Source organism: Arachis ipaensis, chromosome B09 (assembly GCF_000816755.2).
Source record: "Arachis ipaensis cultivar K30076 chromosome B09, Araip1.1, whole genome shotgun sequence".
Classification (NCBI taxonomy): Eukaryota; Viridiplantae; Streptophyta; class Magnoliopsida; order Fabales; family Fabaceae; genus Arachis; species Arachis ipaensis.
Genome location: NC_029793.2, coordinates 6,436,781 through 6,454,812, shown reverse-complemented (window position 1 = coordinate 6,454,812; position 18,032 = coordinate 6,436,781). Strand labels below are relative to the sequence as shown.

At 33.8% G+C, this 18,032-nt stretch overlaps 1 protein-coding gene across 1 annotated transcript; it reads left to right on the top strand.

Annotated features, from left to right (window-relative positions):
* On the top strand, nt 1,231–2,473 carry LOC107619380 (dof zinc finger protein DOF3.1; the record flags this gene model as incomplete). Its single annotated transcript, XM_021111251.1, is given in 2 exon segments — nt 1,231–1,726; nt 1,757–2,473. Coding segments are annotated over 2 exon segments (555 nt in total), but the record flags the coding sequence as incomplete, so codon positions are not given.

Below are 18,032 nucleotides of genomic sequence, written 5' to 3'. Positions count from 1 at the left end.
ACATAAATATATTATTAAAAATTTTAGAAATTAATTAATACACAGCAAAATAGAAAAATATAATAATAATAATATTAAATAATGTAAATAATAAATGTGTCAGATATTTAATTTAATAGATATACAAATAATTATATTGATTATTCTTAATTAGATGGTTATTTCTTTTGATTCGATTTATTTATGTATAGTAATATAGTTAATAACGATTAAATATTCAATTTATTAAGTATATAAATAGTTATTTTAATATTAGAGTTTAGGAGATAAATTAAAAATAAAGTATTTTTTTTACTTTATACCGTTAAATTTTAAAATTCATTATTAACATTGTTTATATTACCTAGCAAAATTGGCAGCAAAATATGTGTTTTCTATTTGAAGTCTGAGCTTGTCATCACTCTCACGCGGATAAAAACTCAGCTTCCTCTTCAATTCCATCTCCATCAACATTTTCAGACCAATCTCCTCTTCTCTACTCTTTCTCCCCATTCCACTTCCAATTCTCACTACCACCATATTCATACACTTTCAAAACTAATCATTCTTCTATTTAGCACTTTCTCCCATCAACATATATATCTAGCTTTTTCTCCTTTGGAATTTTCCTTCTAGATAGGAAACTTCTAATGTGTTTTGCTCTCTTCTGCTGAAAACGCCATTTCAGTGCCTGAAAAAGAGAAAGTGAAAGAAAGAAAGAATTCCACCCTTTTGTCCTCTTTGTAACTTCTCCTCCTTAGTGGTTATTACTTTTTGCCGCTTCACATCTTCAAAAGCTAAGTTAACAAACAACCCCATTTTTCCTCAACACCTCAATTTCCTAGATCTTTGCATACTTATTATCCCTTTACTTCATAGCTTCTTTCTCATTTCCCTTAAAAGGTTACAACTTTGTTTCCAAATTAGTCCAAACCAAATTTCATTTTCAACACAAAAGAAAGAAAAGGGTGGTGCTTTTAAAGCATTATAGATTGAGTTCATATTTCTCTTCCCAAAAGGCCTCAACATCCTCCAAAGTTTTCAACTTTGTGCTCAATCAATCCAATCCCAAAACCCCATTTCATTTTCCAACAAAATCATCACAAAAACATACAACTTTTTGGAACATTCCTAATTATGCAAGATCCAACAACAGTATTCCAAATCCAACAAGCCTTGCTGAAACAACCACACTTCCCAGAACAAGAACAACAACTAAAGTGTCCAAGGTGTGAATCCACAAACACCAAGTTCTGTTACTACAACAACTACAACCTCTCTCAGCCACGCCATTACTGCAAGAATTGCAGAAGGTATTGGACCAAAGGTGGCGCCTTGAGGAACATACCCGTTGGTGGTGGAACCAGAAAGACCCACAAACGTTCTTCTTCATCTTCATCTTCCACTTCAAATTCATCCATCAAACGGCCTTCATCATCATCATCATCACAACAAGCCAATTCTATTACTACTCATAGTAATAATAGCGTTATTTGTTCCGGGTCTGATTCGACCCGGACTTGCACCGACCCGGTTGGTCAAGATCAGAGGGTGTTGAACATTGGTGGTAGCTTTAGTTCACTATTGGGAAGAGATGGACCTTTTGGGGGGATTTTAGAGGGTATAAATTCAAATGGGTCAGAGCTGAAAATTGGTGAATTTGGTGGTGGGATTGGGAATGTGGGTTCTGGATTGGTCGCGAATCCGGATTCAGGTCGAAACCCGGGTTTGGATATTCAGAATAATGGTGATTCAAGCTATTGGAATAATGGTGGAGGTGGTGGTCATGGTTGGTCTGATCTTGCAATATACACACCTGGGTCAAGCTTTCAGTAGAAGCAGAATTGAAAGAGAGAAAGAAGATTTAAAAAAAAGTTTGAGCCTTGTATGGCTTAATCAGGGTTTCTTGATTGTGTTTGATTAGTGTTATATATTTTTAATACAGATACTATGGTTATTTTTTTAAAGGGTTATATTATATGGTTTTGGTCAAGATTATGGTTATGGTTGGTTGGCATCATGCTGTGGAGGATCATAATTCAGGAGGTTACTAAAGTAGCATCCTCTAGGTAATGGCCTTTTTTTTTTTCGCTTTTCTTTTTAACTTTTGTTTCATTTTGGCATGGTTGTGATTTGTGTTGCTAAAATTTATGAATTGTGGAAACTGAAAAGAAAACGGTATAGAGAAGCAATTAATTTTTTCTTCTTCTTCTTCTTTTGAGCGGGGTATTTAGTTTTGGAGGGATGTTAATGCTATTGGATCAAATGCTTGTCATTTCATGTAATTAATTATTTGGTATGTGTTTTTGGCATAGCTTTTGAAGCATCCAAGTAAGTGATTGTTCATTATTTAGATATTTGAGGGAATGTGAGGGAAGATCTTGGAAAAATCCAAAAGTACCCTGTTTTGATGTTATGTCTTGTTTTGTACCTTATCAATGGAGCTTGAAAACAAACACACATGGTTCAAACTTCAATGTTCAAAGTTCAAACATACCCCTTGCCTGTTGTTTCTTTTATTTTATGTATTCTTTAGTATAACTCCACGTCAATTAGATTAGTGTTTGTTTTGAGATATTGAAAGAGAATGACTAAAATTTAGTATTATATTCGTTTCTTTGAGATTGGAACTAAAATTTTAATTTTAGTCTCTTCAGTACTTCTAAAAAATAAAGACTCAAGAGATTAAAATTTTTGAAGACAAAAACTAAAATTTTATTAAAATTTGTTTCCTAAAATACCCTCAATCAAAACTTGCAAATCTAACTCTACTTTTTTGGTGAAAATTAGTTAGGACTTTCTTCTTTGTGCTTCCTCTGGACACTCACTCTCCTCAAGTAGTGACCTCATCGTTGTTGCTGGGACCATTTTGTCATCATCATCGGAGTTGCTAGTCGTTGTGACTTCCGTGTTTTTCTCTTTTCTTTCTCCTCTTCTTTATTTTCGTGCAGGATACTAAAATATTTTAAATTAAGCAAGATACTTGTTACGGTAGGTAACCGGAGATTAATGGGCTGGATGGCGCTGGTTGGTCCAATCGTCTGAGGGAGGAAGCCTTTGTCAGGGTCTGCGCCTTGGGGGCCTCCGTCCGACTTGTGAGTATGAGTGAATGGGGAGTGGTACTTGCAAAGACACTCCGATGCCTAAGTCAGCAAAGGGGTTAGCAGGTCTAGAGAGTATTGGGACTTAGAGATACCTGAGGGGTGTCAGTGTATTTATAGTGGTAAGCCAATAACCACCGTTGGAGTAGTGCCACTTTTCTAGGGTGTTAACCGTTCCTTTATCTTAGGGAAGTTAAGATATGGCTCGTGAAGTGGTTAGAGAGATTCTAGGGGCAGTTACTCATTCAAATGAGTGCTTATCTGCCAGTTAATCCTCGTTCCCGACTTTTTTAGAGCAAGTCGTGACTAGTTCCGACTTCGTAACGGCTAATCTGGTGAAAGGTGAGGCCAACCCTTTGGGTTGGGCCTTTTTATTTGGATCCTGAGCCTTATTCGTTGGGCCAGGGTATGAACAATACTAAAACATAATTCAGTTATATACACTTTATACTAAACATAATACAAAAATTTAATTCAGCGTTAGTCTTTTATCTCAATCTCTCTTTTTAATGTAGCCTTAGGTGCATATTAAGTCTTATTAAGGTAATCCATTGAAATCTTAAATTTTTTACTTTTTTAATAATAATTTTTCTCATTAGATACTATAAAAAGTGTTCTAGGAAAACCTAAATTTATTTGTTTATTTACACAATGGCTTTGCCAATATTCACTCGAGTCAAATGAATGCACCAAATTCTAGATCATAATGTGCTCCCATAACCAAATCCAAGTTGAATTGAAAGTTATGTGATCAAGGTGTGTATGTTATTTAATGGATGTGTGATCAGCTTAATTTTCAAGTGGACACTTCATGGTCCACATTCCATGATCTGTGCTTTTTTATTATGGACCACTATATCCATTAAGTTACCATTTCATTTACAATTCGGCACATGTGTGGGGTTTATTTCATTTTAAATATAACATGTAGCTTGGTGTTAAACTAACCTGTGGGTACCTCTTTTTTTTTTCTTTGTCATTAAGTATTTGTACTTATCCATTTCGAATACTAATAATTGATGTATGTATATTGACATTTAAGTATGATATTTAGTTAACGTCCAATAAGAATGATATTTAGTTATGTAAGTGTGTAATTTAGCAAGTGCTTCAGAACATAAATATAGATACTGAAATAATGAAAAGAAAATAAATAAAGGCGTCTTTATGGCTAAAATTTTCAAGATTTTTTATATTTCTACTTCAATTAGCAAGATATAACATTTTTTTAACATGGGTTAATTTTTAATTTTAATGTTTTTACTTTATTTACCAAAATCTAGTTTTAATTTTCTCTTCTGATTTCTGATGATCACAGTGTCGTATAAGTACAATACTCAGACAAAATTGTCTTAAATTGGCCCCACACCGAAAGATAAAGATGTAATTTTGGAACCAAATATGTGGAGATAACATAAAGCACTATTTAAATGTCAATGGTTCACTTATCTACCCGCCCCAACAATGAATGTCAAATTGATACCATGCTTATATGAATTTCAAATTTTCCATATTTCAAAGACAAATGGCATTTAAGCCATTGACTAGGATTTCCATTTGTTGCCAACCAAAGATGACTGAGACAGAAGATATGACTTTGTTTCCTTCCCTCTATTCAATGTTGTCCATATCAACTATAAGATAAGTTAGGTACCTGAGGTGGTGATTCAAAAGGGATGATTTTTTGCTTACACTCTCTCATAGTCATATCCATGTTTGGCCAATCACAGATGTTTGGATTTCAAGATTTGGGTCTTGATATTAAAACTTAAAAGAATAGTTACTCTGTTGAGTTAGTTTTGATGGAGACTTCATATGATTAAAGACAACTTCAATAGTGATTTTGGGTTTAGTAGCTTGTATAGATTAAAATTCTTGCCGCCAATGGCAATAATCAATTGGTAAATGTTAACCTTTTATAAAAAAAAAAGAATATAAATTGTTAACATTGAAACAATGAAACCTTTTCAAAGTGATCAAGTGGTAAATGCGGAGAGCAATTTTGAATGGTACATGAATTATGTTAAATCTATTAACTTGTGATAACGTTATATTAACCTAACCGGTAACTCATCTGTAAAAGTGAACACACCAAACATTGTCAATTAATTCTCACTGCTATCAGGATAAGAAAACTTTGTACCTTTTAAACCAATTCAGTACTTCAACAGTTACATTACATCAAAAGTATACAGTTCAAGTAAGAGAAGGAAAGAAAATGACCCATGAAAGTAAAATATCAAGCATTGCATGAAACAAAATCACCATTTTTAATTGCTCTCCGAGCAAATTAAGGATACTTTTCATGTGTTTAATCAAGCTTGGCTTAGGTCCAATGTCAATTCCAAAACGCATGTCTGAGTTGATCACAACAAAATTACAATTCTAAACTGAAACAAAGATTTTCTCTCCAGCAGCAGGCAATGCATCTAACATGGTTTTAAAGTCAACATCCTCATGAGTGTTGAGCACTTGAAATATTAATACTCTCAGAAATAGAACAATTTTCAAATTTCAATGTCTCAAGGAAAGGATATTTAGAAAACATTTCAAGAAACCACTGGTCTGAAATAACAGTACTATTCCAAGACCATGAGTACAACAGCCTCAAATTTCTGCAACTATCAAAATCCAGCTTGTAAGGCACATCTCTGTTATTAGGAATATAACACAAGCTCTCAAGATTTGGAGCATCAATATAAACCGCCTGTATTCCTTCAACATCAACTCCTTTAAGCTTTTCTAGACCACACATACTTAGAGAATGTCGTGAAGTATAATTTTGGGCAAACCAGAGATTTGATCCATTTTCTCAGTTACAAGTATATCCCTAAAATCAAGTAGAAAATCAGCAACATATACTACAGAGAGGCCATGTGAATCCCCAGCTGCAAAAAAATCACACAAGTTGCAATATTAAAGAAAATTGTTCACCAGAAAAGTGAGTTTGATGCATTTTACTGGCTGGTGTCATAAAAAAGATAAACCCCTAAATTGTATATTTCTACCCTTATATGTACACACATCACACAAAGCTAAGCGTCTTAAATTAAGAATAAACTTATACATTTCTTCATCAGGACACAATTTCAAGAATTCCAATGACACATCTATACCTATCTCACACCATTTCTTTCATGAAACTAGACAATATCACAAAGTGTAGTTATAAATTATAATCTACTATTAAAAAGCGAAGCTATTGTGAATTCCGATCAAGTCTCTTTTTTTTTCGGTAAATAAACAACTTATATTAGGGACCAATAATTTTTAATGATTTTGATTATTATTTGGTCAGCTCAAATATTAAATTATCTTTAACAAATATATTTTATTATTTTATGTGTATAAATTTTAATAAATATAAGTGCAAACCGTATTATTTCATGCGTATAAATTTTAGTAAACATAAATATAAATTATGTATTTATGTGTAACCTCTTATAAATGTGGGTGAAAAATACTAACATTGCATTGCTGATGAAAAAAAATAGAAATTTAGAGTATTCTCAAATATAGAATATTAATAAAAGAATTTGAATTTTCTAAAGTAAAAAATTAGTCATTATTGATTTCATAACTTTCATAAAATGTGTATCCATTATTTTAATTTAAGAGTAATTAACTTCTCACTTTATTATTTTATCATTTTACTAATCTTCTCATTTTAGAGAATTTTGATCCCAAATCAAAACATAAAACTACTAGAATCCATTATTTTGACACCATCATATGAACAACCCTTATGCAATATATTAGCGGCCCCAAACAACAAAATCATAACTCCTATTATTGTTAGTACCAAATATGACATCTCAAACTCAATTTACCAAATAAGTAATGTATATCAGTTGATAATAGAAAGATTACAGTTCTAACATAAAACCAACTCTTTCATGAGCATAACATGTTGGCAATGCATCTAACATGGTATCAAAGTCAGCGTTCTCATCAATCTTGAACGTAAAAAGAACCTTGACACTCTTCAAGGCATGCCACCAACATTTTGAATTACTTGAACTGCAGTGGCACTCTTCCTCGCTACCCATCAGCATCTCACACAAAAACTGTTGTTTTTTGCAAAATAACAAACGGAGTTAGAAAGAACATATTGATGAAAAAGTATAAACACAAATGCAGTCACTACTGGGATGGAAGTACTGTTGTAAATGCAAGACTCAGAAAATTATTGGAGGAAAATGACATACCTCAATGAATGCTTTACTATGAACATGAGAGCAAAAACTAACTGAAATAAAGTTCGGGCAGCAATTTGAAAGCAAGTAATTCATAAAAGGGAAATAAAGAGCTTCATCTTTCGGAGAAAACTGTATTTCCAAGCGTTTTATAGTTGGAGAAATAGATGAAACTTGGAATGCACCCTGCTCTGGTTTACTCTACAGAATTCAGACAAACAAACAAATAAATAAAATAGGCAAATTTACAAGCAGAATGAACCAGTGTAGTAGAAAGTGTATACTTACTAGAAGTGAGCGACAGATAAAGAGGGAGATTAATGCCAAAATCCTTTGGGGATTAATGTTTTGGACGAATTTCCTCAAGCTACAAAGGTTCGGAAAATCCACAATGCTAAAACTATTGACTTCCAATTGATTAGAACTTTTCTGAAAAGATAGACCAGGTGGGTGGTTTCCCTCATAGGCAAATGATAATAAATTTCGAGCATCAATGTTAAGCTCCTGCAAGTTAGAGCAGTGTGATAACTTCAAGACCTTGAGTTGAGCACTCGAAATATTAATCCTCTCAGACATATAGCAATTGCCTAGTTTCAAACTCTCAAGGAAAGGAAGCTTAGAAAATAGTTCAAGAAACCATTTGTCTCCAATATCAATGCTCTTCAAATTCCATAAGCGCAACCATCTCAAATTTGTGCAATTATCTAAATTCAGCTTGAAAGATGCATATGGATGAATACAATAATCTAAGCTCTCAAGATTTGGAGCATCAATATATACTTCCTGCATTCCTTTAACATTAACTTTCTTGAGCTTATGTAAACCATGCAAGAATAGTGATTCCACAGAACTGAACTCAAACACCGGAGGAATTTCTCAAGTTAGAGGGTTATATACAGCACAATCAATCACGGTTAAATCTTCAATTAGAGGACAATGAAAAATGAGATGATCTATAATCCCTTCATGTGCAAAAAGTAGTCTATATAGAGTTATTATTCTCAATGAGTAAAGCTTGATGGAATGGGTGAGGAATGCTTGCTCAAATCTGATTCGTCCCATCAACACCAACTTAGTAAGTGATTTGGATTCAATGATACTGAGTGGAAGCTCATAAAACCTGTCCACACTGTCTCCCAATACAAAGCCACCAGGGAGGCCAAGCTGTAAATGTAATACTTCGCCACCACTTTCAATAGCCATCTTCATCCATAGATCAACACGGTGGGCCATATACTTATGGTCTACATAGTCCATGATAAGCTTGAATTCTTTGATTGCTATGCCTAGGTCACGGAGCGCTTTTCTCCCATGGAAAAGTCTAGGAGTCAGCAACTTTATTAAATTCTGACAAGCATATAACCAGCTAAAGAAAAATGAATAATTCCACACCATTGGATGAAATCTCACACCATTAAAAATATCATTGATGGCTACTTAATGGCTACAAATCATAAAAATTGCTAGCTCCTAACACTCCTCTTCTCCCAACATAGTCAATAACTTTGTCTAGTTTGATATAATTGTTTAGCGTTACATCTTGACTCCTAAAAGGTTGATCGCTGCAAATAGACAATATCGGAAACGTAGACCATGTTTCTCTCCAAGCCTTTGATAAAACACTAGTGCTGGCAGAATCTCTATCCGAAAGTCTTGCGAGAATGTCATGAAGTATAGCTTCTGTCAAACCAGATATTTGGTCCATTTTTTCCCAGCTTCAGTACTAATAGGAAGTATAATATCATAGACGGATACATTGCCATTCGTAAATTGCGAAGAAAGAAAGCAAACAAAAAAACGCACGTATTAATTACATTTTTATTATCAAAATGATTCATCTTGGAAGCGAGAGATCTATGACTATGAATGACTTTTCAACTAACTACAGTGATGAGATTTTTCATAGTAAAATTCATAAAATATTAATCAAATTTTCATCATGACCCAAAAAAAATAAGATTTAAGAGCATCTCATCTATTTTTTAATTGTTTATACACATATCGAGAGTCTTATTCTCTCTCTAAATTTTTTTTTATAGATTTTTCCATCCAATTTTATTGACATGTTTATTAGGCCTATTACCATCTCGTATCTCTTTTGCACAGATAATCAAAAATAGTTCAGTATTTCAATTATCTCATTTTATTTTTATAATTTCTACTTCTCTTTTATTTGTTGCATCTTCGTTTTCAATATTCATTTGATTAGAACTTCTTGAATTTAGTTTTGGCGCCATACTATATAAATTATAAATTATATCAAATTTTATAATGTATAACGTTAATGAAACCAAATATAATGTAAATAATAACAGTGAATATAATAACACACTAAATAAAAATAAAGTACTATGATAAAAAAAACAAATAATAATAACATAAATGATAACAAATTAATAATAATGAAATAATAACCAAAAAATAAAAAACTAATATGAATCTCTCAACCCACTTCTAGAAGCCATATCCCAACAATTCTTAGATAAAGGGACGGTTATCCACCTAAAAAGGTGGCACTACTCCAATGGTGGTTATTGGATCACCACTATAAATACCCTGACACTCCTCAGGTATCTCTAAGTTCCAATACATTCTAAACCTGCTTAACCCCATGCTGACCTAGGCATCGGAGTGTCTTTGCAGGTACCACCCCCCATCTCTTGGAACACACAACTCGGAGGCAGCTCCCAGATGTAAACCAAGTTGGAGACCACACTCCTCCTGCGCTTGGGCCTCACAAACAAGCCCAACCACCGTCCGGTTCTAGGTAAGCCCTGGAACATTGGCGCCGTTGCCGGGGACCTGGAGCTCAACTCTTGATAATGGCGGATGATCAACAACATAGTCAGACAACCACTCGACATGAATAAGATGCAAGCATGTTAAAAAGAAACTGGAATACAGTTTCTATGGATACCAAAAATTCCGTAAAAACTTCTCCCAATGGGCAGAGGTTATCAAATAGGGATGATGATTCTACTTCTACAGTTAAATTGGATTAAACAAAAGAGAAGAAAGCACCTTCCCAAGGCCATTGTAGAAAGCAAACCAAGACGAACTCAAAAGCCAATTGAATAAAAGAATTTTCAATTCAGAAAATTCAATTGGCAAAAGAAGTTACGTGAAAAAAAAAGACGAACTCGAAAGCCAATTGAATAAAAGAATTTTCAATTCAGAAAATTCAATTGGCAAAAGAAGTTACGTGAAAAAAAAAAAGACGAACTCGAAAGCCAATTGAATAAAAGAATTTTCAATTCAGAAAATTCAATTGGCAAAAGAAGTTACGTGAAAAAAAAATGAACTCGAAAGCCAATTGAATAAAAGAATTTTCAATTCAGAAAATTCAATTGGCAAAAGAAGTTACGTGAAAAAAAAAAGAGGAAAAGGGAACGTGACTAATCCCAACCTCTTCGTGAAATAGGATGGACAATGACATCTGTGCCAACTTACAATCTCGAAAAAATCTATGATACCCACTCATGGAATGGAGCAGTTGCATGTTCCAAATACACAGCATCAGCCAATCTGAATGCAACCCAATCCGACAACGAAGTGATGAATCCAGTTTTTTCTTCAGTGGATTCACATGTCAATTACAACAGAGCAGTGAATAACACAAAAAACACAAAAAATTCTCATGGTACATCTTTCGTTGGTTGCTCACAAATTACATCACTGCCAATGAATATGGAAAGAAATATTCCTGTGGTAGAATTTGATGTTGTTTGCACACCAATAAAGATGGATGTCTTCCAGGAAGAAAACTGGAATCCGATCCAAAGAAAAAAGAAAGTCAGGGTGACAAAGTCCCAGTCTTCATTGGAGGGGATGATGGTCAGACTTTTCTTCAAAGGTCGGATGAGCTGGGAGCTCACAAAGAAAATCTGACCTCTTTTAGAGAGCTCATGAAGAAAAGTCCGACCTCTTTTAAAGGTCAGACTTTACAACAAGGTCGGATGAGCCGGGAGCTCAAAAAGAAAATCCGACCTCTTTTAGAGAGCTCATGAAGAAAAGTCCGACCTCTTTTAAAGGTCAGACTTTACAACAATGTCGGATAAGTTTGGAGCTCACAAAGAAAATCCGACCTCTTTTAGAGAGCTCATGAAGTAAAAGTCCGACCTCTTTAAAGGTTAGACTCTACAAATGAGGTCTAAAACCTCATTTGCTCAGAAGAATCCGACCTCTTCAGAGCCGACAAGGGAAAAACCCAACCTCTTTTTGGAGTTTGTGAAAAAATTCGACCTCTTTCATGATCAACTCTACAATGAAGTCGAAAATCTCGAAGATTACCAGAAAGAAATTCCGACTTCTTTTAAAAATCAGAGTCTACAATGAGGTCAAAAAACTCCAAGCTTAGAAAGAAAGTCCGACCTCTTTCCAAGCTTAAAAAGAAAAATCCGACCTCTTCTAAGGATCCAAGCTTATGAAAAAAATCTAACCTCTTCTGGGGATTCAAGTCTACAAATAAAAATCCGACTTCCTTTAAGAGCTTACGAAGAAAATCCGACCTCCTTTAGAGGTCAGACTACAATGAGGTCAAAATCTCTGAATTTATAAAGGAAAATCCGACCTCTTTTAGAGCTCACAAAGAAAAGTCCGACCTCTTTTAAAGGTCAGACTTTACAACAAGGTCAGACAGGCTTAGAGCTTATAAAGAAAAGTTCGACTTCTTTCTTGAGGTACAACTTCGAGAACCAGATCCCAAGCATAAATGGCCATGAGAAGGTCATACGGAGAAATTTCTCAACTGACAACCTCGTCTTCCAAAATGACATCGGACCAAAATCGGACGAAAAAAAGCCAACACCAAAATGAAAAGATCCAACAAAGTCACTTAAGACTTGAAAAAGAACTACTACAACATACTCGACTTACTCGAAAACAATCTACCTAGATTGTGCCATGTCTACAACAAAAGGGATACTACAGCTAGAAAAGCGCACCTTACTCCCTAATGCACACTTTTCCTGACTTGAAGTGACGAGATCCAAAGTGGTGTAAGAAGTTATAAATGCAAATCGTGGTCCGACCTCATTAAGCCACTTGTACTAAATCAAGCTGGCAAGGGGCAAACCTAAAACGAATTGCACAAATAACTTAAGGACAACATGATCATAATCAAACATCAACACGAAGAGGATGTAAACCCGACCTCACAACAATTTGTTTAAAACAAATTGAGAAAGGATGGCGATTTATAAGAATGCCTCCTCAAGCCAAGAGATAAGTATCCGACCTTACTAAGTTGACACAACAAGTATAAAACAAGTTATCCGACCTCCCAAAAAGAGAGTCCAAAATAACTTGTAAAAGTCACATAGCAACAAATAGTAAGATTCAAGAATGGCATGACTGAATACTCGAGTCTGACTTTATGAAGCTCGACCTCGAGTAGGGGCACTGGTTTATCATGAAAGCTAAGTCCAAAATTATTAAAAATCAAAGACAACATTCTACAGTGATATCAGAGCACGAAGAAAGAACTCGACCTCCTTCCAGAATTCTGAGAGCAAACTCAGATAAGAAAAGAGGTTTAGAGAAATTCTACAATGAAGTGGATAACATTCAAGTTCAAAAAGAAAAGCTTGACTCCCTTCCGGAAATTCGAGAGCAAACTCGAATAAGGAAAGAGCTCTTGAGACAAAGGATGACTACGAGATTCGCCGCAAAATACCTCATCTTGATAAGAAAAAATATCAGGCTACTGAGTTCGGGCGAAGGAAAGCTGACAACAAAAAGGATAGGACCCTACAAGATTACTGAGATCTTAGAAAAGGGCTACTACAAAGTGTCCGACCTCAAAGGTGATAAACTACCCAGGTCGCGACACACCTCCAACATAAGGAGATAATACAATTTCTTATGAAAATTGATTTTCTACAATTAACACACACCAATTGAAGCTCGATAAACCGCGAAAATCACGGGCCGATCATATAGAAATCGCCTGGATGAAGCGACGAGGAACCAATTGGTGGAAAGAAGTTACATATACGAATTGGAAAGAAAACACCTCAAAACAGCTCGGACCAAACGAGTTGAAAAAGTTGTGTTTAGAACAAGTCGCAAAAGTAACTTAACTAAATATGCCCCTCAAGGCATAAATACGATCTAACAACTTGATCCACACAGATAACAAATGGATCGTACAAAATCTCAAGCCCACGATCTCATCTCTACAAGTTCTAAAAATAAACGACCTAGTCGTATAAAATGGAACAATTTCACAAAAACAAGTTGTTCCAAGAAAACTCGTTCTAGTATTCACAACAACATAAGGATAACTCGGATTAACCGAGTTATGCCAGTCAACCATATTTTCAACGAAATTGTGTCAAGCACAAGTCGTGTCTATCTAAAAGCAAAGCTTTAAAAATGATTTGTATCAAAACAAATCATTAAAGCAAAGCATTAAAAAGTGATTTGTATCAAAATGAATCACTTCAACAAAATGACTCGTATAGAAACGAGTTAAAAAGGAAGAATTGTAAACGTTTTTGAACAAAATTGAAACGTAAAAACTATCCTCCAAAACAACTTGGATAAAACAAGTTGCATCATACACAAGGATGACAACCTTATAAAAACTAGAAAGGGGAGGGAATAAGCATATAATCCATTCACCTAAGGCGCTAATTTATGCTCGATAAAGCGCAAAAATCACGAGCTGACATTTTCAATGGTCGCTCGGATAAAGCGACGAGGTACAAATTGGTGTCCAATGGTTATAATACGGCTTGATGATTTAAAATAACTCAAGCCCATGAGTTGAACAAAATCGAGTAAAAAATAACCATATGATCTAAGCAATTTGTATTAAAACAAATTGCACAAAACAACTTGATATATAACGAGTTGTGCTTCAAAAAAGTGACTTGTATAAAAAACAAGTCATCTATAAACTCAGAATGAATGAGTTCAACAAAAAAAGGCTTCATTCAAAAATCCTTTCTGCTTGATTGCTCGAGTCCGACTTCATAAAGCTCGACCTCGAGCAGGGGCATAATGGATAAAGCAACAAAGTCCGATGGTTATAAAGATGATCTGGTACTTTAAAAGGACTCAAAATAAATAATTTGTACTTGAAACAAGTTGTGAAGTCCTAAGCAAACAGCTCGAATTTAAATGAGTTGTATGAAATTAGATCAAGAAATAGCCACGTTTTAATTAAACGATTTGAAATAAAACAAATCGTAAGACCTTGAAACTACTCGCATCGAACGAGCTAGATGAGGTTATACTAAAAAATAATTACGAGTTTTGAAATAAACGATTTGTATCAAAACAAGTCGTAAGAAATCAGAATAAGTTTCAGAAAGGTGATTTGTATTAAAACAAGTCATGTATTCTCAAAACAACTCGAATTGAACGAGTTGTATGAAACTAGGACAAGAAATATTCTTTGGTTAAGCAAGATGTGCTAAAACCAATCATACAGAGCCTACAAGCCCAAGTTCAAATACTCGAATCCAACTCTTAAGAAAAAGAGATTGAACTCGAGTAGGGGCACTGTTCATACACTGGCCCAACACTAAGGCCCAGGTCCAAATACACCAAAAGACCCAATCCAAAGATTGGCCTTCGTTATTCACCGACCTCTTTAGAAGAGGTCGGACTCAACACAGACTTCTTTCCAAAGAAGTCGGGCTCAAGAGATAGCTGACAGATAACACTTATTCAAATAAGTAACTGCCCCTAAAATCTCTCAACCCACTTCTAGAAGCCATATCCCAACAATCCCTAGATAAAGGGATGGTTATCCACCTAAAAAGGTAGCACTACTCCAATAGTGGTTATTGGATCACCACTATAAATACCCTGACACTCCTCAGGTATTTCTAAGTTCCAATACATTCTAAACCTGCTTAACCCCATGCTGACTTAGGCATCAGAGTATCTTTGCAGGTACCACCCCCCATCTCTTGGAACACACAACTCGGAGGCAGTTCCCAGATGTAAACCAAGTCGGAAACCACACTCCTCCTGTGCTTGGGCCTCACAAACAAGTCCAACCACCGTCCGGTTCTAGGTAAGCCCTGGAACATATATATATATATATTGATATTAGTATTTTTTTTATCTTCGTTTGTACTTTGAAAATCAAATAGTCCTATTTATATAATTTTCAGAAATCAAACTCTCCAAATCTTTCGATTTTTGTATTTCAAATTACACGAAGTCACTTAACACCTAACAATCCATCCACCAAATAAATACTATTGTCAGCTCAATATAAAAAATAAAAAGCGTCAGACTTTATCCTTTTTATCACTAAAAAATAAATTTCAATTTTTCAATAACAGAAAAAAAAAGAGGAGGTGAAAAAATAAACTTAACTTCTCCAATAGAATGTGTTTGGGGTAATTTGAAGAGTGTAGAAACATGGTTCCTTTTTGTAAAGATGATGTGAAATAAATGAGCTAGAAGAATTGGAAGTTTTGGATTAGATTTCGGTTTTTCGTTTTCGCTCCTAGAATTAATTTTCATTTCTGTTCCATTTTCTGTTATGGGAGAATAATTGTTTCCATCTCATTTTTTGTGTTTTCAGCATTCTTTACGGAGTCCCATTTTTCATCTTCTTTTTTTTTTTTACCAAAGATATGAGACTCGAACCCGCAACCTCTTAATTGAGTATGGGGAGACTATGCCATTTGAGCTATTACTTATTGGCCATTTTCCATCTCCTTATATTTAACATTCATATGAAAATTATAATAAAAATATCAAAAAAATAAAAAAACAAAGTATAAAATATTATTTCAAACACACAAATATATCTTATCCAAGATTATAAGTCCAGAAATATAACATAGCAAATTATAGTCCATAAAATAAAATCTTGAACAATAGCATTAGGTTTTTTCAATGAGTAAAATTATTAAAAGAATCCCTATATTAGAAATAAAGTAAGGATAATTAAGTAAGATAAAAAATTCGGAGAATTATTGGGGATGGGACGGGGATCCCCGCTCGGATCCCCGCGCTTGTCTTGAGAGAATTTCGCTCCTCATCCCATTCCCACGAAAAAATTTTCCACCATTGAAACCCCATTCGGAGCAAGCCTTGCGGGGATCCCCACTTCCTGGAGATTTTTGACACTCCTAATTTTACGCTTTCACTTTACACGGGCCAAAAGAGAGAAAAATGGGTTGAATTCTTTCTTATTTTAAAACAACTCCAAGTAAATTAGTTAAATTCTTTTAAAAAATTTAATTTTTATTTTATTTATAAATCAAATTAAAAAAATCTTGTTTTTAAATTAATTTTTACATTTTTCATATATTTAGTGTTTGTTTGAGTATCATTATTTTGATAAAAAAAAATTTAATAGAAAAAGATTTTTTTTTTTTATGTTTTAACATGTTTGACAAATTTTTAGTAGTAAAAGTCAAAGTACTAGAAAAATTAAAATATATTTTTTTGAGAAGCTGTAATTTACATCTTTTTTAAAATTTTTCTTTTTAAAATTTTTTTTCATGTAATAAATAAGCAAAAAAGTGTTTTTATATTGTTATACCTAAACACAATTGATAGATAAAAAGATCTTTTTACATGAGATACTCAAACATAAAATTACTTATATCTTTTCATAAAATCTTTTAAAAAAAGATAACTTGAAAAAAAATTTTTTTTTAAAACTCACCCAAACAAACCCTTAATATATTAAATGTCCAAAATATTCTTATTTATAATTAATAAAATAATTTTATCGAAGATAAAATTATAAAAATAAAAATTTAATTCACATAAAAGTTATTTTAAACTAAAAAATTAAATTTATTCTATTAATATATTATAGTCCTTCCAAATTATAGAATTGAGTTTGAAATAGAAATTATTTTTTTAAAAAGAAAATAGAATTTTTTTCGATATTAAATAATTTTAAACAAATTCCTTTTATGAAAGGTGTAATAATATTTTTTTTGTGACTAAACAAAAAAAAGAAGAAAAAAAAAAAGAGACAAAGCCAAATTAATTGGCTAGGTTCATATCTAAGTCTATTTGATGTTGAGTTCAGTTCACGGTTGAATCCAAGTTGAATAAATGTCCGCACCAAAAGCAACTATTTTAGCTATACAATTTACAATACTATTCGTATTTACCTAAATTAAAACAATAGATACTCTCTAATTCCAATTCATAACCTCCTCTATATGCTTTGCTAAATCTTATTTTAAAATATCATTACCAAATATCTTTTGGTTTATCAAAAAAAGGCTTCTACATAGTCTGTTTCCCAAACGGGCCTGCTACACATACAAGCAAAAAGGCCTTACAAGTTATCCAAGCCCCAGCCCACAAACAATCCACACGCGCAGAGAAGAGCATTGAATGGGGCGTAACATTCACGCGCTCCACTCAAACGGTTACGCTTCGCGTAAACCGCCCCCTTAATGGCAGACTCTTCCACTTCTTCCACTTCTCAAAGCCATTCAGAGAAAAAGCAAACGTTCCATTTTCGAGCATCATTCGATACTGAAAATATACAACTCGTCGCTAATATTCGAAAATTCCATCAACACAACATAGAACTCTCGATCAAGAATCTCCAGAGAAAACAAAGCTATCATACTCAAGGTACGTTACATTACCATTCCTGTATATTTTCCACATTTCGAAATTGAAGAACTAGGTTTTACTGTTCTTCTACGTTGTTTTACGTTTTACTGTTCTTCTTGCTCTACGTCTCATTTTACAGTTTATGATGTTCTACTTGTTCTAGGTTTTACTGTTATTCTTGGTTCTATGTTACACT